The 25,148-nt window shown below is 39.2% G+C and overlaps 2 protein-coding genes across 2 annotated transcripts in view; one reads left to right on the plus strand and one right to left on the minus strand.

Annotated features, from left to right (window-relative positions):
* Positions 1-25,148, plus strand: part of PRRG1 (proline rich and Gla domain 1) — a 275,430-nt gene that overhangs the window by 10,638 nt on the left and 239,644 nt on the right. The gene's annotated exons all lie outside the window — the stretch shown is intronic.
* On the minus strand, positions 3,867-4,769 carry LOC121026149 (ferritin heavy chain-like). The gene has a single exon (XM_040469014.1). It carries the CDS (start codon positions 4,572-4,574, stop codon positions 4,026-4,028), a length of 549 nt encoding a protein of 182 aa, XP_040324948.1. The 5' UTR covers positions 4,575-4,769; the 3' UTR covers positions 3,867-4,025.

Genomic DNA, 25,148 nt, shown 5'->3' on the forward strand with positions numbered 1-25,148 from the left:
GGAAACCAATTTGACAATAAATTTCATATATTAAAAAAAATTGCTGTTGAAGTTAGAGTACATTTTTAGTGTGATTGGCCCAGCACTTGCATGATTATATGACTGAGTCATGTAAATTGAGGCATTTTTATTGTCCAGCTGCCCAGGTGATACCTCAGGGCAGCCATGTTTGAGTACCAGGATGTTAATTAAATCAGTGCTTCTCAGACTTCAGTATGCATATTCATCACTTGGGATCTTGTTAAGACATGGATTCTGATTCAGTAGTTTTGGAATAGGGCTTCACATTTTGCATTTGTAACAAGTGTTCAAGTGAGGCTGATGTTTCTGGTTCCTAGACCATATTTTGAGTAGCAAGGTGCTCGCACCGGTTTTCATAGCTTGGGATGTCTAGGCCCTGCCCCAAGGGACTCTGGTGTATATGGTCTTCGATGTGGCCTGTGCCTCAAGATTTGTAAAAGCTCCACAGGTGACTCTAATGGCAGAAAAACTTATGAACCTCTGTTCTACAGTTCATGGTGTTTTTATAAATTTTAATTTTTATATTATCAGTATCCCTAATATGGTTCTTTTTCCCATTTCTTACCCCATTCCACACCTCTTTGTGTCAAAACATCCCTACATATGGGGGGAATCAGAGTGAGAGTTCTCTGTCCTTTTGCTCTTATCCATCTCTGAGGAGTGATAAGTAGTTCAGGCAGAAAGAAGTTCAAGACGGAAATCAGGCAACCTGGATTTGGGAAGAATAAGCAAATCGTGTTCTAGAAGGCAATTTAAAAGGAAAGCCGGCTTGGGGCGCCTGGGTGGCTCAGTTGGTTAAACCTCCGACTTTGGCTCAGGTCATGATCTCATGGTTTGTGAGTTTGAGCCCTGCATGGGGCTCTGTCCTGACAGCTCAGAGCCTGGAGCCTGCTTTGGATTTGTGTCTCCCTCTCTCTCTGCCACTCCCTCACTCACGCTCTGTCTCTCTCTGTCTCTCAAAAATTAAATGTTAAAAAAATTAAGAAAAAAAAAAGGAAAGCCGATTTAGACAAGATAGCAGGATTACCACAGAAAGTTGTGGTAGTAAAACTCACTCCCAAGCCTGAGCTAGGGGCAGTATAAACACAAATCATCCTTGCTGAGTCCTGGCTGAACCTGAAGACCAAAGAAGCTACAGAGAATTGATTTTTTTCCCCCCTTCTCAATATGCAAGGTGACAGAGTTGGCTAAAATGTGAGAGAGATTCCCAGGAGCAAAGTATAGACATGCAATCTTTTCCACAAAGCATAAAACACACAAAGGAACTTATAACTGAGTGAAACATGATGATAAATATCGTGGTGGTGGTGATGATGATGATTGTGACGTAGATAAATATGGCTAACACATAAAGTACTTACACTGTGCCAGGCACTGTTTTAAGAGATTTACATATGTTAACTTATTTAATCTTCACAGCAACCCAGTGGAATTGACCCTTTTAATATCCTTATTTTAAGTGTGGAGAAACTGAGGCACAGAGAAATTCAATAATATATCCAAGTTCACCCAACATGAGTGGCTAAGCTGAGATATGAACCCAGGCCGTCTGAGGTTAAGAAACCATTACAACAAACTGACTCTCCAGAATAGGAGAGTAAGAAGGATCCTGAGCAAACTGATGGTTTTAAACACACAAAAAGATGCTTGCTGTTTGCTTCCTCATGTCTATGGGAGGGGTACCTATTAAAGTATATAAGTAAATAGGTAAAATCTAACACAAACCCAGAGAGAGGAGAGGTCCTCAAAGTAGGCAGAGAAAGAAATAGTGAAAAGACCAAGTATGACTAGGAAAAATAAAAGTCGTAATAACATTTTCTGGAAAGTAAACTCAAAGGGCCATAATCCTCATTCTTAAGAAAGTATTAAAGCACAGTCATGGGAAAATGTGAAAGCAGATTACTGCTTAGGTAAACATGTTCATATTTTACTAATACTTCAAAGCTGTCTATTAGCTTTAAAGAGATTTAAGCTACCCATGTGTCTTTGAACATAGGATACAAAGTCCATAAATTTTAAATTTTGATCTTTGTAAACTACACATGGTGCAGAAGAAACAAAATGTTTTGGGTCTTTTTTTCCCCAGGCATGGATGACCTTAAAGTTTACATGGCTACAGATTTCATCCGGTCAGAGAGTGGACTGAGAGAGGGGAGGACTTTTTAAAGGGAAGCAGAAAAAAAGTCCATAGAGACTAGCTCTGTCATTTCCTTGAGAAATATTTTTACTGTGAAATAATTTCTTTCTACCAATAGCCATGAAGATAAGGTAATAGGCCACCTCCTCTCCACATCTTGAAAAGAGAAACTAGAAACCACACTAGGGTCAGAAACAGGCTGATTTGGGGACACTGAGTATGGGCACAGATGGTCACAGTGTGCAATGAGATAATAGTCAAGGTGGGACCAGCGGCCCTCTGGATGTTTGAATATCTCAACCCATCCTCTAATGGTAGCTGCACTGGGCATGGGGCTGGCTGGCTGTGCCACACTCTGTATACTCTGTTTCTGGTGAGCTTATCTGGTCCCATGACCTCAACACCATCTGTAGCTGATGTCACCTATGTGTGTATTTCCAAACCTGACATCCCACCTGAGCTGCAGATTCATTCTTCTGACCCCCTGCATGACAGTTCCACTTGCATATCTAATAGGCATCTCAGATTTTACGTGACATGCCTTCCCCACCCCTCATGTTCTCCAGAAAGCATCCTCAGATTAATAAATAGCATTACTATCAAGTCAGGTGTTCAAGTACAAATAGAAGAACCTAGATAATTTCCCCCATTTCTCATTTGTCACCTCTGGTGTATAAGCACATCTTGTTGATTCATCCAAATCCAACTAGAATTTGTCCATGTCGCTTCATTTCCTCAGCCACCACCTCAGTTTAAGCCACCAATGTCTCTCATTGGACTAGCTACAAATATCTCCTGACTGGCCTCCCAGCTTCAACTCTCCCCCACACTCTGCATTCCTCAAAGCAGCCAGACTCACTGGATTAACAGTTAGGGGGATTTATTCTACTTCATAATCAATATGACAAATTTGACCTTCAACCTTGACCTTGTAGTTTTTCACCATTCTAGTGAGCTAATTTGGGGTTTTGTATACTGCTGTTATTCTAATGGAAGAAAGGGTACAATTGAAGGAGGAAACTGTATTCAGATATTTTGTAAGGGCAATATGCACATCCAGCATGGTGACCTAGGGAGTCACTCCCCTGTATATGGGAAACCAGCCTAACACTCAGTTCAGTTGTCGCTGTTGCCCAGGGTAGCTCGTCAAAGAAATATTCTGCCATTTCTGCTTCCAGGGCCCCCATGTTGCTACCTAGCAGCAACATATTTTAGTAAACTAAATGTTTTCAAGTGAAGTTGAAAATTCCCTTTAATACCAGTCTAATCCCATTCTTCACTTCTTTCTTAGGGACAACCACTATGGTGAATTCTATACCGTGTTCTTTTATACTTTTACCATACATATGCACCCATTGACACCAGGACCCCAGACCAGCCACCTCACCTCACCCCATCTCACCCCATCCACTCCATCCCATCCCAATCCCACTCCCACCTCACCCCACCCCGTACCTCACCCCATCTCACCCCATCTGACCCCCCCCCCCACCACCACACACCACCAATCCCACACTGTTTATAAAGAGAAGATTGATTTGTGTTTTCCAGGGTTCCATGGAATACTTTCTCCCTCCTTCTTCAAAGATCCTGAGCTGCATACGGATGGGGCTGGGTGGGTGGAGAGACCCCTGGATACCTGTTTAAAAATTTAAAAGGTGAGAGATTTGCACACGAATCACCCAGAGACCTTTATTTCTTTAGGAACCAAATAACTTTATTGAAACAAAATAACTTTATTTATTTATGGAAAACTGGAAGAAGAAACTGGAACGTTTTGCAAGCGCAATACTGCAAAATGCATGCTCGGCATGGTGACCAGGGGAAGTCACCATGCACCCTGTGGCTATGGGAAGGCAGTCCCAACTCAGTTCTTGTCGCTGTTGCCCAGGGTGAGCTTGTCAAAGAGGTACTCTGCCAAGCCATCTTCCAGGGCCCCCATCTTGCGCAGGCTGGTGATGTAGCCCCCCAGCTCTTTGAGGACCTTGACTTGCTCGTGCAGGTAGTTGGTCTCCAGGAAGCTGCACAGGTGGGCGTCGTTCTTGTCGGTGGCCAGCTGGTGCAGGTCGAGCAGGCTCTGGTTCACGGTCTTCGCCAGGTGAAAGGCGCACTCCATGGCGTTGAGGCCGTTCTCCCAGTTGTGGCGGTCAGGCTTCATGATGTCGTGGAGGCGGAGGCGGCCCCCACGCTGGTTCTGCAGCTGCATCAGCTTCTCGGCATGCTGTCTCTCCTCGTGGGACCGGCGCAGGAAGAACTTGGAGAAATTCTCCAGGGCCACGTCGGCGCGGTCGAAATAGAAAGCCATCGACAGGTACACGTAGGAGGCGTAGAGCTCCAGGTTGATCTGGCTGTTGATGGCGGCCTCGCACTGCGGGTGGTAGTTCTGGCGCACTTGAGAGGACGGCGCGGTGGCCATGGCTGGCGGCGCTGGCACCAAGGCGAAGGCAGCTCAGAAACGAGGGCGGCAAGGCCGAAGGCGGTGGCGGCGGGTCTCCGGCGCTTTTTCAGAGTAGCCGACCAGGCAGGCCCGGCGGCAGTCTCCGAGATGCGGCTGGAATGAGGTCCGTTACTCCGGAGGTGGGGGTTTGAATCCGTTACGCGAATCCGTTACGTGAAGGGGCGTGGTCACGAAGGCGAGGGAGGGGGTGGTGGGCGGGGCGCCGTGTTCAACGTGCCATCTGTGCCTGCGTGAGGCACGAGGCCCAGAGCAGCTCCACGCTGTCTTGAAGCCATTTTTAAAACTATCTCTTTTTTAAATATATATTTAATATAGTTTAATGTATTGCTGTGATATGTGAATATATTTCATGAGAAAAAAACCACAGGATTTTTTATTTTTTACCTGTTTTTTTCAAACATTCATAAAATAACTCTTGAGATACAATTCATATGCTATAACATTCACCTTTTGAAAGTGAGTATCTACATGGTTTATAGTATATTCATGGTGTTAGGCAACCATCACCACAATCTGATTTCATAGTTTCATCACTCCTGGCCTAGCAGCTCTGGAGCTCTGGGCTGGAACTGGAAGGTCCGTCCATTACCCAGGAGTTGGGAGAGGGGTGAGGATCCGTTAAAGGATTTTTGTGGTCCGAGGGAAAGGGGCCCGGGACTGTGGAGGGGCTAGGGGGCGGGGTCCGGGCGGGGTGGAGCTCGAGCGCTGTTCTAGGTTTTAAGGAGCCTGAGTGACACAGGGAGAACAGGGAGACACTGTGCTGAGCATTTTAATATTTTAAAATGTTACTCACGAATGTAAGTGCAACGGTTTTGAGTTAATCACATGCATGGTTTCTTTGAACAATTTACATGAATACTGTCCTGATGTGATTGTGCACTAAATACGGTGCTTTTGTGGTATCATTGGTATATTTAGTATCATAAGGCTTTATTTGGATGGCAGCTATCCTCTGTGGCTCAACATCCATGATGTTGACGCTTCTGATAGCCTCCTCACTCACTTCCTAGACCTTACTAGTTTCAGTGACTTCACTTCTCTCCTATTCGTGGTCAGGTTCAGATTTTTCTGCCAGCAGAACAGCACCTCCAAAATCTCAGCGAGTCTTTCTACCTCTCGATCTTCCACTGTTTTTGCACTTGTTCCTCATTCCCTTTATTCTCTCCCATTTCATAAACTTTCAGCTTAGTCCTAAAAACACATTCCTTCTGCCCTGTCTGGATCCCAATATGGACAGTGTCAGTGATCTCTTCACTGACATCCTGGATTTGCTCACTCCCTCTTACCTGGCCTGCTAATTCCCTTCCTCCTGGGTAAATTCAGATTTCTCTTTTCTCTCACAGGAAACAAAAGGTTTAGGTGCATTCATAAGTATTTTTTAATGTTGATTTATTCATTTTGAGAGAGAGAGCGCGAACAGAAGGGCAGAGAGAGAATCCCAAGCAGACTCCACACTGCCAGTGAAGAGCCAGATGTGGGGCTCATCCTCACCAATGGTGAGATCATGACCTGAGCTGATATCAAGAGTCCACCACTTAGCCAACTGAGCCACCCAGACACCCCACCTGGGTGCTTTTTTTTTCTTCACCTAGGTGTATTCTTAAAGAAAGCACTACTAACCATGTGGTTGTGTTCCTCCTCTCCAACTTCATCTGTACTTTCATTGCCACTCAGCAAGCCTTTTATTTATTTATTTTTAATCTCTCAGGTATGTTCTACAGAATGAGCCACAGTGGTAAGGAATACCACTGATTTCAAATTGCCTCTTATTCATTCATTCAACAAATATTTACTGATTACCTAATATAGCCCAGGCACTGATTTGTGACTTGGGCATACATTAGTAACAAAGACAGAAGTGTCTGTTCCAGGGGGTTTGCAGCCTAGGAGAGAAGCAGACCAAACAAACACAAAACTGCCATCTTTCCCCCCTTATTGTTGCAAGTGCATACATACAAGATATTACACATTTGTATGGAAATTTAAAAAAACAATATATTCTTAGAATTCATGGATATTATAGTGGAAAATATAAGATCAATGTAGGTATCTATACCTAATTTGTGCATTAATTGAACAACCATTTATGTACTCCAAATATATATCAGACACTGTTTGATTCTGGAGATATACAGAAAATCAAACATGGCCTCCATTCTCCAGATACAAGATAGTGACACATTATTATAATTGCTCTCAAATAAAATTAGTATAAAATGCCTATTTTCACGGAAAGGATTAATCCAATGGCTCTAACTGATGCACCTTGGGGGGGGGGGTCTTTTTATTCCTCTTTGGAAGTTTATGCTATTTTATAATCAGTTTTTATGAAGACAGCAAAGAATCAAGTATCAAATGTCCCAGCATAAAACTCTCTAGAAGGTAATTGTTGATTCTGTAAAGAAATGGAATAATAACGCCGTCTACTTGATAAATTGATTTTTTTAATTTAATTTTTTTTCATTTACATCCAAGTTAGCATATAGTGTAACAATGATTTCAGGAGTAGATTCTTTAATGCCTCTTACCCATTTAGCCCATCCCCCCTCCCACAACCCCTCCAGTAACCCTCTGTTTGTTCTCCATATTTAAGAGTCTCTTATGTTTTGTCCCCCTCCCTGTTTTTATATTAGTTTTGCTTCCTTTCTCTTGTGTTCATCTGTTCTGTATCTTAAAGTCCTCATATGAGTGAAGTCCTATGACTTTTGTCTTTCTGACTAATTTCACTTAGCATAATATTCTCTAGTTCCATCCACATAGTTGCAAGTGGCAAGATTTCATTCTTTTTGATTGCCAAGCAATACTGCATTGTGTGTGTGTGTGTGTGTGTGTGTGTGTGTGTGTGTGTATACCACATATTTATCCATTCATCCATCTATGGACATTTGGGCTCTTTCCATACTTTGGCTCTTGTTGATAGTGCTGCTATAAACATGGGGGTGCATGTGCCCCTTCAAAACAGCATACCTATATCCCTTGGATAAATACCTAGTAGTGCAATTGCTGGGTCATAGGGTAGTTCTGTTTTTAGTGTTTTGAGGAACCTCCCTACTGTTTTCCAGAGTGGCTGCACCAGCTTGCATTCCCACCAACAATGCAAAAGAGATCCTCTCTCTCCACATCCTCACCCATGTCTGTTGTTGCCCGAGTTGTTAATGTTAGCCATTCTGACAGGTGTGAGGTGGTATCTCACTGTGGTTTTGATTTGTATTTCCCTGATGATGAGTGATGTTGAGCATTTTTTCATATGTCAGTTGGATGTCTGGATGTCTTCGTTGGAGAAGTGTCTATTCATGTCTTCTGCCTATTTCTTCACTGGATTGTTTGTTTTTTGGGTGTTGAGTTTGGTAAGTTCTTTATAAATTTTGGATACTAACCTTTTATCTGATATGTCGTTTGCAAATATCTTCTCCCATTCTGTAAATTGCCTTTTAGTTTTGGTCATTGTTTCCTTCACTGTGCAGAAGCTTTTTATTTTGATGAGGTCCCAATAGTTCATTTTGGCTTTTGTTTCCCTTGCCTCCGGAGACATGTTGAGTAAGAAGTTGCTGCGGCCAAGATCAAAGAGGTTTTTGCCTGCTTTCTCTTAGAGGATTTTGATGGCTTCCTGTCTTCAAATTAGGTCTTTGATCCATTTTGAGTTAATTTTTGCGTATGGTGTAAGAACATAGTCCAGGTTCATTTTTTCTGCATGTCGCCATCCAGTTTTTCCAGCACCACTTGCTGAAGAGACTGTCTTTATTCCATTGGATATTCTTTCCTGCTTTGCCAAAGATTAGTTGGCTATACAATAAGTTGATTTTAATGAGAAAATCACACACTAGAACTGGAAAAGAACTACATGATCAGTTCTCAATGATATAAAATTTTATTCTATATTTGCTTAACACAAGTGCTTTGTCTTCATAGAATTGTAGACTTGCAAAATTTCCTTGTGTGATTCCATTGTAGACTTCACTGTAAGAATCTATTTAAAGAGGTCTTGATTTTGTGGAATATTTCCTTATTATATTCCCAATATTTAATAATGAAATTAACCCTACAATTTGACTCTGTAAATATTTAAAATAATAATGTCATTGAATAGTTTTATGTATACCATGTACTAAGGGGTGCTAAGAGTGTATCTCAGATATTTCATCCCTCATCATTACCTCCTAGGGAAGTAAGTAACAGTAAAATGTATAACTAAGAGAAACATAAGACATAAAAATCAACTCTTCTAAGAGAAAATCAACAAATAAGCATGGACTAGGACCTCAAATTTCCACAAAGAAAATAAGTATATGTATAAACAAAAACATTCCATCCATTTTTTTTCTTTAGTAGGAATATAAAATTAGATACAAACATAGAATGGAAAAACTTTAGAGCAGATTATGTTTTTTTTAATTTTTTTAAATATTTATTTATTTTAGAGAGAGAGAAAGAGAAAGAGCATGAGCAGGGGAGGGGCAGAGAGGGAGATGCAGAACCCACAGGGGACTCCAGGCTCTGAGCTGTCAGCACAGAGCCTGACGTGGGGCTTGAAGCCACAAACTGCAAGATCATGACCTGAGCTGAAATCGGACACTTAACCGACTGAGCTACCCAAGTGCCCCTAGAGCAGATCATGTTTTTAAAAAATATGATTATAGGACCATAAATGAAATGTTTCTAGTCAGTATCTGTGTTAGGGTTCTCCAGAAAAACAGAATACATGTATATATGAATGTGTGTATGTACATATATATATATACATACATATATATATACACATATACACCTAATTATAAGAACTTGGCTTGTATGGAAGTGTTGAATCACAAACTTGTGCACCTGAAAATAACATTACACTGTATGTTAACTAACTGGAATTTAAATTAAAACTAACTACATTAATTAATTAATTGGGATGGAGGAGAAATTGGTACATGCAATTACAGAGGTTGACAAATCCCAGGAGCTACAGTCAGCAGACTGGAGATTCAGTAGAGATGGTGGTGTGAGTCCAAAGGCCAGCAGCATTAAGAATCATGAGGAACTGATTTTCAGTTTAAGTTTGAAGGCTAGAAAATACTGATGTCCCGGATTGAAGGAAGTCAGGGAGGAGGATTTCCCTCTTACTCAAGGGAGGGTCAGCTTTTTTTATCTTTTCTGGCCTTCAGCTGATTGCCCTCCCAGGGGTGAGACTCACCCAATCTACCAATTCAAAATTTTTTAAGGCAAGGTGTTTTTTCAGTTTTACTGAGACATATAGGCATTGTATTAGTCCAAGATATACAACATAATGATTATATATATATGTACACACACATATACATATATATAGCCAAATGATTGCCACAATAAGTTTGTTAACACTAATTACTTCAAACAGTTACAATTTTTTTGTCTTATGATAAGAACTGTTAAGATTTACTCTTTTAACAACTTTGAAATATACAATACAGTATTGTTAACTGTAGGCACAATGCTGTACATTACATCCCCTAAACATATTTATCTTACAACTGGACATTTTTATCTTTTGACCACCTTTACCCATTTCCCCTACTCCCCATCACCACCCCCCATCTCTGGCAACCACCAATATGTTCTCTGTGGGTTTGGGTTTTTTGGATTCCACTTATAAGTGAAATCATAAAGTATTTGTCACTGTTTGGCTTATCTCAGCATAATGCCCTCAAAGTCCATCCATGCTGCCACAATTGGCAGGTTCTCCCTTTTTTATGGCTAAATAATATTCCATTGTATATATGTTACAATTTCTTTATTCATCCATTGATGGATACTAAGGTCATTTCCATGCCTTGTCTATTATAAATAATGCTTCAGTACATGAAGGTGCAGATATATTTCTGAGATAGTGATTTCAGGTTCTTTGGATATTTACCCAGAAGTGAAATACTGGATCTAGTTCTATTTTTATTACTAGTAGTTCATATTGTATTTAGTAGTTCATAGTAGTATTTATATGAGTAGTTCTATTTATAATTTATTGAGGAATTGCCATACTATTTTTCGTAGAGGAATCTCCATACTAGTTTCCAAAGTGGCTGTACCAATTTCCCTTCCCACCAACAGTGCACAAGGGTCCCTTTTTTCCACAACCTCACCAGTGCTTATTATTTCTTATTATTGTCTTTTTGGTGATAGGTATTCTAACAGGTATGAGATGACATTTCATTGTGGTTTTGATTCGCATTTCCCTCATTATGAATGATGTTGAATATCATTTCATGTACCTGTTGACCATTTGGATGTCTTCTTTGGAAAAAATTTCTATTCAGTTTCTCTGTAATTTTTTAAATCGGTTTTTTCCTACTGAATTGTGTGAGTTCTTTATATATTTTGGATATTCGCCCCTTATCAGAGAGATGATTTGCAACTATTTTCTTTTTAAAGAAAATTCCATACATTGCCTTTTCATTTTGTTAACTGTTTCCTTTGCTAAGCAGAAGTTTTTTAGCTTGATGGTTCCTCTTGTTTATTTTTTAATTTGTTGCCTTTGCTTTTGGTGTCAAATCCAAAAAGTCATTACTAAGACTAATGTCAAGAAACTTACCCCCTATGTTTTCTTCTAGGAATTTGATGGTTTCAGTTCTTATATTCAAATTTTAATCCAATTAGAGTTGATTTTTGTGTGTGGTTTAAGATAGGGATCCAGTTTCTTTCGTGTGTAACTGTATAATTTTTCCAACACCATTTATTGAAGTGACTATTCTTTATCCATTGTATATTCTTGCCTCTTTTGTCCTAAACTAGTTGACCATTTATTTATGGGCTTATTTCTATGCTCTGTATTCTGATTCATTGATTTATGTGTCTATACCAATTCCATAGTGTTGATTACTATAGCTTTGTGAAACAATATGAAATCAGAATGCATGGTACCTCCAGCTTTGTTATTCTTTTCCGAAATTTCTTTGGCTGATTCAGTTATTTTGTGTTTCCATACAAATTTGAGGATTGTTTATTCTACTTCTGTTAAAGATACCATTAGAATTTTGATAGGAACTACCTTGAATCTGAATCTACATTGCTTCAAAGAGTATGGACATTTTAAAAATATTAATTCTTCTAGTCTGTGAGCATGAAATATCTATGCATTAATTTGTGTCTTCAGTTTCCTTCATCAATGTCTTATAGTTTTCATTGTATAGATTTTTCACCTCCTCGGTAACATTTATTACTAGTATTTTATTATTTTTGTTACAATTACAAATGGGATTGTTTTTAATTTCTCTTTCTGATAGGTGGTTGTTAGTGTATAGAAATGCAACTGATTTTTGTATATTGATTTTGTGTCTTGCAGCTTTACTGAATTTGTTTATTAGTTCTAACAGTTTTGGGCTGAAGTCTTTAGGGTTTTCTTCTATTTCTTTTAAATGTTTATGTATTTATTTTGAAAGAGAGAGCCCCAGTGCATGTGCATGCATGAGCAGGGGTGGGACAGAGAGGGGGAGACAGAAAATCCCAAACCAGCCGAGGTGGGGCTCAATCCCATGAACCATGAGATCATGAGATCGTGAGATCATTAGATCATGACCTGAGCTGAAGTCAAGAGTCGGATGCTTAACCAACTCAGCTACACAGGCACTGGGAGGGTTTTCTATATATAATATCATGTTATCTGCAAATAGAGACAGTTTTACTTCTTCCTTCCAATTTCGATGTGTTGTATTTCTTTTTCTTGACTGAATGATCTGGCTAGGACTCCCAGTACTTTATTGAACAGAAGGGATGAGAAAGGTCATCCTTGTCCAATTAAAATGTCACCCTTACAGATACACCCAGAATGTTTGACCAAATATTTAGGTACTCTATGGCCCAGTAAAGTTGACATATAGAAGCAACCATCACAGTATTATTCATAACACATGCAGAATCAACAAATAAAAGTTCCAGTGTTATACTCTATGAAAACTATTTGTTTTGACTTTGAACTCCTGTCATCGTTTTAAAATGTTACAGAATAGTTACACATCTAGTAGTAGGCAATAAGTTCTTTTTTTTTTTTAATTTATTTTTTGTAGTAATCTCTACACCCGCCGTGGGGCTCAAACTCACAACCCTGAGATCAAAAGTCACATGCTCCTCCGACTGAGCCAGCCAGGCACTCCTAGACAAGAAGTTCTTACTTAGTATCAGTGATTAGCTCTCATTCATTCATTTGTGTATTTTTACTGATCACCTTTTTTATGCTAGGTATTTTTATAGGTATTAATATAAAAACTTGTTCTATAAACTCATATTTGCATTGTTTTGTAGCTAACTGCTTTTCTATGTTCTATATAATCTCTTCTTTTGTTTTTCAGTATATGAAATTTATTGTCAAATTGGTTTCCATAAAACACCCAGTGGTCATCCCAAAAGGTGCCCTCCTCAATACCCATCTCCCACCCCCCATCAACCCTCAGTTTGTTCTCAATTTTTAAGAGTCTCTTAGGCTTTGGCTCTCTCCCACTCTAACCTCTTTTTTTTTTCCTTCCCCTCCCCCATTGGTTTGTGTTAAGTTTCTCAGGATCCACATAAGAGTGAAAACATATGGTGTCTGTCTTTCTGTGTATGGCTTATTTCACTTAGCATCACACTCTCCAGTTCCATCCACGTTGCTACAAAGGGCCATATTTCATTCTTTCTCATTGCCACGTAGTACTCCATTGTGTATATAAACCACAATTTCTTTATCCCTTCATCAGCTGATGGACATTTAGGCTCTTTCCACAATTTGGCTATTGTTGAGAGTGCTGCTATAAACATTGGGGTACAAGTGCCCCTATGCATCAGTACTCCTGTATCCCTTGGGTCAATTCCTAGCAGTGCTATTGCTGGGTCATAGGGTAGGTCTGTTTTTAATTTTGGGAGGAACCTCCACACTGTTTTCCAGAGTGGCTGCACCAATTTGCATTCCCACCAACAGTGCAAGAAGGTTCCCGCTTCTCCACATCCTCTCCAGCATCTATAGTCTCCTGATTTGTTCATTTTGGCCACTCTGACTGGCGTGAGGTGATACCTGAGTGTGGTTTTGATTTGTATTTCCCTGATGAGGAGCGACAATGAGCATCTTTTCATGTGCCTGTTGGCCATCCGGATGTCTTCTTTAGAGAAGTGTCTATTCATGTTTTCTGCCCATTTCTTCACTGGGTTATTTGTTTTTCGGGTGTGGAGTTTGGTGAGCTCTTTATAGATCTTGGATACTAGCCCTTTGTCCGATATGTCATTTGCAAGTATCTTTTCCCATTCCGTTGGTTGCCTTTTAGTTTCGTTGGTTGTTTCCTTTGCTGTGCAGAAGCTTTTTATCTTCATAAGGTCCCAGTAATTCACTTTTGCTTTTAATTCCCTTGCCTTTGGGGGTATGTCGAGTAAGAGATTGCTACGGCTGAGGTCAGAGAGGTCTTTTCCTGCTTTCTCCTCTAGGGTTTTGATGGTTTCCTGTCTCCCATTAAGGTCCTTTATCCATTTTGAGTTTATTTTTGTGAATGGTGTGAGAAAGTGGTCTAGTTTCAACCTTCTGCATGTTGCTGTCCAGTTCTCCCAGCACCATTTGTTAAAGAGACTGTCTTTTTTCCATTGGATGTGCTTTCCTGCTTTGTCAAAGATGAGTTGGCCATACGTTTGTGGGTCTAGTTCTGGGGTTTCTATTCTCTTCCATTGGTCTATGTGTCTGTTTTTGTGCCAATACCATGCTGTCTTGATGATGACAGCTTTGGAGTAGAGGCTAAAGTCTGGGATTGGGATGCCTCCTGCTTTGGTCTTCTTCTTCAAAATTATTTTGGCTCTTTGGGGCCTTTTGTGGTTCCATATGAATTTTAGGATTGCTTGTTCTAGCTTCAGGAAGAATGCTGGTACAATTTTGATTGGGATTGCATTGAATGTGTAGATAGCTTTGGGTAGTATTGACATTTTGACAATATTTATTCTTCCAACCCATGAGCACAGAATGTTTTTCCATTTCTTTATATCTTCTTCAATTTCCTTCATAAGCTTTCTATAGTTTTCAGCATACAGATCTTTTACATCTTTGGTTAGATTTATCCCTAGGTATTTTATGCTTGTTGGTGCAATTGTCAATGGGATCAGTTTCTTTATTAGTCTTTCTGTTGCTTCATTATTAGTGTATAAGAATGCAACTGATTTCTGTACATTGATTTTGTATCCTGCCACTTTGCTAAATTCACGTATCAGTTCTAGCAGATTTTTGGTGGAGTCTATCGGATTTTCCATGTATAATATCATGTCATCTGCAAAAAAATGAAAGTTTGACTTCATCTTTGCCAATTTTGATGCCTTTGATTTCCTTTTGCTGTCTGATTGCTGATGCTAGAACTTCCAACACTATGTTAAACAACAGCGGTGAGAGTGGGCATCCCTGTCGTGTTCCTGATCTCAGGGAAAAAGCTCTCAGTTTTTCCCCATTGAGGACAATGTTAGCTGTGGGCTTTTCATAAATGGCTTTTATGATGATTAAGTATGTTCCTTTTATCCCGACTTCCTCGAGGGTTTTTATTAAGAAAGGATGCTGAATTTTGTCCAATGCTTTTTCTGCATCGATTGACAGGATCATATGGTTCTTATCTTTTCTTTTATTAATGTGATGTATCACGTTGACTGATTTGCGAATGTTGCACCAGCCCTGCATCCCAGGAATGAATCCCACTTGATCATGGTGAATAATTCTTTTTATATGCTGTTGAAATCGATTTGCTAGTATCTTATTGAGAATTTTTGCATCCATATTCATCAGGGATATTGGCCTGTACTTCTCTTTTTACTGGGTCTCTGTCTGGTTTAGGAATCAAAGTAATACTGGCTTCATAGAATGAGTCTGGAACTTTTCCTTCCCTTACTATTTTTTGGAATAGCTTGAGAAAGATAGGTATTATTTCTGCTTTAAATGTCTGGTAGAACTCCCCTGGGAAGCCATCTGGTCCTGGACTCTTATTTGTTGGGAGATTTTTGATAACTGATTCCATTTCTTTGCTGGTTATGGGTCTGTTCAAGCTTTCTTTTTCCTCCTGATTGAGTTTTTGAAGTGTGTGGGTATTTAGGAATTTGTCCATTTCTTCTAGGTTGTCCAGTTTGTTGGCATATAATTTTTCATAGTATTCCCTGATAATTGCTTGTATCTCTGAGGGACTGGTTGTAATAATTCCATTTTCATTCATGATTTTATCTGTTTGGGTCATCTTCCTTTTCTTTTTGAGAAGCCTGGCTACAGGTTTCTCAATTTTGTTTATTTTTTGAAAAAAAACAACTCTTGGTTTCATTGATCTGTTCTACAGGTTTTTTTGATTCTCTATTGTTTATTTCTGCTCTGATCTTTATTATTTCTCTTCTTCTGCTGGGTTTAGGCTGCCTTTGCTGTTCTGCTTCTATTTCCTTTAGGTGTGCTGTTAGATTTTGTATTTGGGATTTTTCTTGCTTCTTGAGATAGGCCTGGATTGCAATGTATTTTCCTCTCAGGACTGCCTTCGCTGCATCCCAAAGCGTTTGGATTGTTGTATTTTCATTTTCGTTTGTTTCCATATATTTTTAAATTTCTTCTCTAACTGCCTGGTTGACCCATTCGTTCTTTAGTAGGGTGTTCTTTAACCCTCATGCTTTTGGAGGTTTTCCAGACTTTTTCTGTGGTTGATTTCAAGCTTCATAGCATTGTGGTCCGAAAGTATGCATGGTATGATCTCAATTCTTGTTTACTTATGAAGGGCTGTTTTGTGACCCAGTATGTGATCTATCTTGCAGAATGTTCCATGTGCACTCAAGAAGAAAGTATATTCTTTTGCTTTGGGATGCAGAGTTCTAAATATATCTGTCAAGTCCATCTGTTCCAATGTATCATTCAGGGCCCTTGTTTCTTTATTGACCGTGTGTCTAGATGATCTGTCCATTTCTGTAAGTGGAGTGTTAAAGTCCCCTGCAATTATCACATTCTTATCAATAAGGTTGCTTATGTTTGTAATTGTTTTATATATTTGGGGGCTTCTGTATTCGGCGCATTGACATTTATAATTGTTAGCTCTTCCTGATGGATAGACCCTGTAATTATTATATACTGCCCTTCTTAATCTCTTGTTCCAGCCTTTAATTGAAAGTCTAGGTTTGTCTGATATAAGTATGGCTACTCCAGCTTTCTTTTGACTTCCAGTAGCATGATAAGTAGTTCTCCATCTTCTCACTTTCAATCTGAAGGTGTCCTCAGGTCTAAAATGAGTCTCTTGTAGACAGCAAATAGATGGGTCTTGTTTTTTTATCCATTCTGATACCCTTTGTCTTTTGGTTGGCGCATTTAGTCCATTTACATTCAGTGTTATTATTGAAAGATATGGGTTTAGAGTCATTGTGATGTCTGTAGGTTTCATGTTTGTAGCGATATCTCTGGTACTTTGTCTCACAGGATCCCCCTTAGGATCTCTTGTAGGGCTGGTTTAGTGGTGACGAATTTCTTCAGTTTTTGTTTGTTTGGGAAGACCTTTATCTCTCCTTCTATTCTAAATGACAGACTTGCTGAATAAAGGATTCTCGACTGCATATTTTTTTCTGTTCATCACATTGAAGATCTCCTGCCATTCCTTTCTGACCTGCCAAGTTTCAGTAGAGAGATCGGTCACGAGTCTTATAGGGCTCCCTTTATATGTTAGAGCACATTTATCCCTAGCTGCTTTCAGAATTTTCTCTTTATCCTTGTATTTTGCCAGTTTCACTATGATATGTCGTGCAGAAGATCAGTTCAACTTATGTCTGAAGGGAGTTCTCTGTGCCTCTTGGATTTCAATGCCTTTTTCCTTCCCCAGTTCAGGGAAGTTCTCAGCTATGATTTCTTCAAGTACACCTTCACCACCTTTCCCTCTCTCTTCCTCCTCTGGAATACCAATTATGTGTAGATTATTTCTATTTAGTGCATCACTTAGTTCTCTAAGTCTCCCCTCATACTCCTGGATTTTTTGATCTCTCTTTTTCTCAGCCTCCTCTTTTTCCATAATTTTATCTTCTAGTTCACCTATTCTCTCCTTTGCTTCTTCAATCCGAGCCATGGTTGTTTCCATTTTATTTTGCAGCTCGTTTATAGCATTTTTTTAGCTCCTCCTGACTGTTCCTTAGTCCCTTGATCTCTGTAGCAAGAGATTCTCTGCGCTCCTCTATACTGTTTTCAAGCCCAGCGATTAATTTTGACTATTATTCTAAATTCACTTTCTGTTATATTGTTTAAATCCTTTTTGATCAGTTCGTTAGCTCTTGTTATTTCCTGGAGATTCTTTTGAGGAATTCTTCTGTTTCATCAATTTGGATAGTCCCTGGAGTAGTGCGGGACTGCGGGGCACTTCCCCTGTGTTGTCTTGAATAACTTGCATTGGTGGGTGGGGCCGCAGTCAGACCTGATGTCTGCCCCCAGCCCACCGCTGGGGCCACAGTGAGACTGGTGTGTACCTTCTCTTTCCCTCTCCTAAGAGCGGGATTCACTGTGGGGTGGCGTGGCCCGTCTGGGCGACTTGCACGCTGCCAGGCTTGTGCTGGGGATCTGGCGTATTAGCTGGGGTGGATCGGCAAGGTGCACAGGGGCGGGAGGGGCAGGCTTACCTCGCTTATCCTTCGATGATCCGCTTCGGGAGGGGCCCTGCAGCACCGGGAGGGAGTCAGACCCGCCACCGGAGGGATGGATCCGCAGAAGCACAGCATTGGGTGTTTGTGCAGTGCACGCAAGTTCCCTGGCAGGAACCGCTTCTCTTTGAGATTTTGGCTGAGGGATGGGCGAGGGAGATGGCGCTGGCGAGTGCCTTTGTTCCCCACCAAGCTGAGCTCTGTCATCCGGGGCTCAACAACTCTCCCTCCCGTTGTCCTCCAGCCCTCCCGCTCTCCGAGCAGAGCTATTAGCTTATAACCTTCCAGATGTCAAGTCCCGCTTGCTGTCAGAACACTCTGTCTGGCCCCTCCGCTTTTGCCAGCCAGACTCAGGGGCCCTGCTTGGCTGGCAGGCTGCCCCTCTGCCCCGGCTCCCTCCCACCAGTCCGTGTTGCCTGCACTGCCTCTCTGCCCTTCCTACCCTCTTCTGTGGGCCTCTCTGCGCTTGGCTCCAGGGAATCTGTTCTGCTAGTCTAATGGCAGTTTTCTGGGTTATTTAGGCAGATGTAGGTGGAATCTAAGTGACCGGCAGGATGTGGTGAGCCCGGCGTCCTCCTACGCTGCCATCTTCCCTCAATCCTCTCATAATCTCTTCTTTAAAAATTAATACATGCATTAAGTTCTATGATGCATTCATAGAGAAACTGACCATAGGTAGCAGCAATTCGTGCTTTATCTCACTTTCAATACATATATATATATGTGTGTGTGTATACATATGTTTGTATGTATATACACATGTGTATAAAAATGCATATGTGTGTTTGTGTGTCTATATACGTATGTGTGTGTGCATGCATATGGATAACAAATAAGGGGTAGCGAGGGGTAGTGAAAAGTGATGTATCAACCCATATTTTACACCCATATTTTGTAGGTAAAGACATCATGAATTAATGAGTATGTTAACATGCGCAAGCACACATCTTGTAAATAGAGAGTGACTCTCTGAACTGGATTCTTCTCTAGGTAGTTTGGAAAGCTTAGCTGTACCATAAGTTCCTTTAGAACAAAGAGGGTTTAACTTTGTTTTAACACTAAATTTCACATAGTAGGGGCTCAAAAATATTAATTAAAAGAGTGAGTAACCTTTTAAAGTTTTAGTCTCATTCTATCCAAATTAAAACAATGAGAGGGAGTAGATGTTAAATATGTGTTCAAAGTATATTTCCTTTAAAGGAAAAAAAATGAATACACCCAATGATGACAGATTATTATTTTACTCAAGGTGCATAAACCTGAAACTAGGTATAATAATCTATATGCTTAAAGGTATGCTTTTATAACTATAAAACAATTTATAAATATATGCAAATAATAAAATTACAATTAAGAAACTCTTAATTTTTTTAAATGTTTATTTATTTTTGACAGTGACAGAACATGAACAGGAGGAGCAGAGCAAGAAGGAGACACAGAATCCAAAGCAGGCTCCATGTTCTGAGCTGTCAGCACAGAGTCCCAGTGAGGGGCTCAAATCCAAGAACTGTAAGCTGAAGTCAGACTCCTAACTGACTAAGCCACTCAGGTGCCCCTACAATTAAGAATTTCTAATTATGTTTCAGATTATGCTTTTTCTCTTAAACATAATCATATCTCACTGAGAATTGATATAAGTTCTTTTCTCCATATACTGAGATTCAGTTTCCATTTTGGGTACCATGCCTGTAGACCCTCATATTCATAGACCATCTCAGTTCTTGACCAGTCCTCTTTATTGAAATGATTGACACTCCAGGGGCGCCTGGGTGGCGCAGTCAGTTAAGCGTCCGACTTCAACCAGGTCACGATCTCGCGGTCCGTGAGTTTGAGCCCCGCGTCAGGCTCTGGGCTGATGGCTCAGAGCCTGGAGCCTGTTTCCGATTCTGTGTCTCCCTCTCTCTCTGCCCCTCCCCTGTTCATGCTCTGTCTCTCTCTGTCCCAAAAATAAATAAACGTTGAAATGATTGACACTCTTTAGTTCATATGATAGTTCATAATGTAATTTTGCTTTCAGATAGTGGAAGCTATTATTTAAATATGTCTGTCTATGTTAAAATACTTTATTTTGGTTCAGTTTGTTCATTTTATGAAGTACTGCTAAAAGTCTCAATAACTTTAATAACTAAAGGTACTGAAGTTTCATTCTATCCAACTATTTTTTATTTCCTAGTCACCATTTAGTCTTTATGGATGGTAAAATAAGTTGATGTGACTATAAGGGGGGACATGGGACAATTGTCTTTTTTACACTAGGACATACCGATCTAAAAGCAGTCACACACAGCCTGACTCAGAGCACACATGCAAATGTGGACTCTGAGTTTGTGTGGCTGTATTGAGCTATGAAGAAATCAAAATTATCTTGAGAATACTTATAAGTAATTTCTAATTTAGATGTAAACACAAGAACAGATCCATGGAATTCTCAAATACAGGTAGAGAATACTGAGTTAGAACAGCGTGAACACACCATTTATCTAATCAGTAACTATTTTGTACTGGGGGCATCCGGGTAGCTTGGTCAGTTAAGCATCTGACTTCGGCTCAGGTCATAATCTCACAGTTTGTGGGTTCGAGCCCTGCATCGGGCTTTGTGCCAACAGCTCAGAGCCTGGAGCTTGCTTTGGATTCTGTATCTCCCTCTCTCTCTGCCCCTCCCCTACTCACATGCTGTCTCTCTCTCTCTCTCTCTCTCTCTCTCTCTCTCTCTCAAAAATAAGTAAATAACTATTTAGGACTAAATGTCCAGCTTTGCGTGAAAAGCTGAATGATTATAGCAGACGTTGACTTTGATCTCATGGCTCAAGTTTCTGTTTCTCTTCACTTTTTTACTGAAAAATATACATATGACCAATATAAAACTAGTTGCTGGGGTGCCTGGGTGGCTCAGTTGATTAAGCATACAACTTCGGCTCAGCTCATGGTCTCACTGTTAAGAGTTCAAGCCCTGCATGGGGTGAGCTCGAGCCCCACTTTGGGCTCTGTGCTGACAGTATGGAGCCTGTGTGGGATTCTCTGGCTATCTCTATCTCCCTCTTTCTCTGCCCCTCACTCACTCATGATCTCTCTCTCTCAAAAATAAATAGATAAATATAGATAGATAAAAGTTGCAAATGAATTATTAGCCAATAGTATATGTATTTTTTCTGTAATATTTTAGCAGCTTTATTGAGATATAATTTATATACCATAAAATTCACCCATTCAAGTCTACAATGGTTTTTAAAATATATACAAAGTTGTGCAGCAATCACCATAATCTAATTGTCATCACCGCCCCTCTCCCAAATCATATCTATTAATAGTCACTTTCCATTTTCCTCCATCTTAGCCCTAAGTAACCACTAATCCATTTTCTGCCTCTATAAATTTGCATCTGATGGACATTTCATATAAAAGTTTCATATAATAAATGGTCTTTTGTGACTGGTTTCTTTCACTAACATGCTTTTTGAGGTTCATCCATGTTGTAGTACATATCAATATTCATTCTTTTTATTGCTGAATAATATTCCATTTTATGGCTATACCATATTTTACTTGTCCATTCATCAGTTGATGGACATTTGAGTTGTTTCACCTTTTGGTAGGTTCTTAAATTCCAAATAATTTTTCCTACATGGAGCCTATTTCTTTTCTTTTTAAAAAAATTTATCCAAATTCAAGTTAGTTAACATACAGTGTAATACTGGTTCAGGAGTAGAACCCAGCAATTCATCACTTACATATAACACCCAGTGCTCATCCCAACAAGTACCCTCCTTAATGCCCTTCACACATTTAGCCCATCCCCTGGCCACCTCTCCTCTAGCAACCCTCAAGTTTGTTCTCTGCATTTAAGAGTCTCTTATGGTTTGCCTCCCTCTCTATTTTTATCTTATTTTGCCTCCCCTCCCACTATGTTCATCTGTTTTGTTTCTTAAATTCAACATATGACTGAAATCATATGCTATTTGCTTCTCTGTATTAATATATTCATTTTGAAACACTTATATGTATTCAGTAACATGGAAATCTTTACTTATGTTGTCATGGACATGGAAATTGCTACAGAATCGCTATAGAAATTTCTCATACCTTTCCCTACATAGTGATTATGTTTAATTAAAATATATGTGATGGAATTATATTAGTTAGCCTAAAGGTCCAGAATGTCTTGGGTGAGACTGTAGATACTTTGTTACACTAAAATCAAGTGTAGCAAGTTTTTCCAAACAAGTTGGGGGAAAAACATAAACCTTATAAAACTTTCCTTATGATTCCATGCCTTACTATAATAACACAGGATGTTTGTAGAACAAACATATTTAATGTCATCATTATTCTTCATAATTTGACACAAGTAATGTCCTCTCACTTTTTCATTTTCTAAACTTTTTCCATATTCCCAATGGTTTATTTGCTTATTTCCTCTTTTATAAAAATATGATAATGATCTCAATAAGCCAATGTTAAAACTCATTGAAAAACACAATTTCCATCGTAATAGTTCTGTAAAGTGTTTCCTGTGTATTATTCATATTTATCACCTTCACCCTGAGCTATTCATTCTTCATATCTTGCTCATACATGAAAAATAAACATGCCTTTTTGACTTAATTTCTTAAAGTCTTTTGCCACTTTCCAAATACATCTCTGAGCATTTAAGTTCAGTTAAATCTATTTAGAGAGTTTCAAATTTTTAAGAAATATCTGATATTTAGTAGCATTCTGCAAAAATAATTTTAAATCTCATTTATTATAAAGTGGACTGGGGTATATTCTTTAGCAAGAAAGACTAATGCAGATGGTGCTCTTAAATTATGATTTCTTACATGACAAACAACCCATGAGGAAAGGCTTACTAATGATCTGCTAAATGCTACCAGCCGTATGACTTGACTTTCTATTAGTAGTGTTACCCCTTGATTTTCTCCTGCCAGAAAAGTGCAGATTCGTCTAAACTATTGGCAAAAAGATGAATTTATACAGTGTGTGTGTGTGTGTGTGTGTGTGTGTGTGTGTGTTGGAAGAAGGGTTGAGTGTAAAGACAAAACCTAGCATTCTTTTACAGAACCTGAATTAAAGATGTATTGTGGAGTAACTGGTGGATTTGGGAAGGAAGGTGAGGCCAAAGGCAGCCCTGTTTAAAGGGGAGAGAGAGGCTGTTGAAACTGAAAATTGAGGGGGAGAAAACTATTGAAATGAATTACTCTTCCCTTTGACTGTGTGCGTGGTAAAGTCCCTGGCCTGGAGCAGAAGGGGAAAGCTGGACTGAGAGCAACTTCTGGTGGCAGGGAATATTTTTTTCTTGTACATGTAATTGCTTAGCATTCCTTAGATCATAAATAACTGCCAAAGACTAAAAGCATTAACAATAACTGGACATGTCAGTTCTATATCCAAAATAATGTATTTACAGTGCTTCCTTCCCTATTTTGCCATGTCTCTGTCAATCACCAATACTTTCATTCCCCCTCTAAATCATTACTTTGGTCCTTAATTAAATAAATGTATTCTTTACTTATGCTGCAGAGAAATCAATTTTCCTAGTGTGGTCCTTCCCCCTTAATTCTTTTTTTCTTTTTCACATTAACAATCCCTAATTTTTAGAAAAAAAAAACTTTATAAATGAATCAAGGTACCCAATTCCCCAAATTATGAAAATTAATTCCTATATCATTATAGATTGGTAAATACATTGATCACATTGGAGTACTTTAGTATTTTCTCTACAGAGATTACAGCTACAAGATGAAAAACCATACTTGGTTTATTCAGTGGTTACAAATGGAGGAGGGGAAAATGAAAATAGTAATAAAAAGATTCTGTGCAGAACAAAAATCCACTTTCTTTTCTCTTAGAGACATTGTTTGATAAACCATAGTGATGATTCTTCTAGCCATGCTATTAAATATTTTTAGTTAGATTACATTTTAAATTAAACCAGTTCATTGGAATAAATCTTTGTATGGGACACTAGGTTTTATAAAACTATTTCATAGTTGAATCATGTAGAGCATCCCTCAGACTATATTCTTGCAAAAGAGTGTTGGGTCAAATGAACAAGAGAAAATATGTAGTAATATATATTATTAGAATTATTATTATTTTTTTATAGAGAGAGCGAAGTGCAAGCAGGTGAGAGGGGCAGAGGAAGAGAGAGAATCTTAAGCAAAGTCCACAGTCAACATGGAGCCCCATGCAGGGCTTGATCCAACGACCCTGGGATCACAACCTAGTTGAAATCAAGAGTCAGACGGTCGACAGACTGAACCACCCAGGCGCTCCAGTATTAGAACTATTTTTATAAAACAATCATTCCATTCACATTTTGTGATAGGTTCAATAACATCTTAGAAAACTGGTGTGTATATGTGTATTTAATGCATACATTTATATGTACCTACTAGGCTTTGATAGTTAATGTCCGTGTTAGCTAAAATTTAGGATTATGGTATGAATAAATAAATATATATTACATTTTTATGTAATACAAATACTATATATTTTAAATTATTCTAAAGAAAAATAATTATCAACATGCAATCATAGCCTGTATTTCATAATTAGCATTACAGATATAACTTATGAATAATATGAATCTTTTTGCCTGACCTTTTCTAATGTTGGACATTAGTCAGGTAGACATTAGGAAGAAATGCATCTTAGCTGATTGTGTGTGTGTGTATTCTGTGAATTTTCATTTCTTTAAAAAATATAGGGTTGCCTGGCTGGCTCAGTTGGTCAAACGCCCAATTCTTGGTTTTAGTTCATGTCATGGTCTCACAGTTTGTGGGTTTGAGCCCTGCGTCGGGCTTCATGCTTACAGCATGAAGCCTGCTTGGGATTCTGTCTCCTTCTCTCTCTGCCCCTCCCCTGCTTGCTCTCTACCTCTCTTTCTCATGAATAAATAAACATTAAGATACACACACACACACACACACACACACACACACGTGTGTGTGT

Source organism: Herpailurus yagouaroundi, unplaced genomic scaffold (genome assembly GCF_014898765.1).
Source record: "Herpailurus yagouaroundi ecotype Mexico unplaced genomic scaffold, PumYag 67793, whole genome shotgun sequence".
NCBI lineage: Eukaryota > Metazoa > Chordata > Mammalia > Carnivora > Felidae > Herpailurus > Herpailurus yagouaroundi.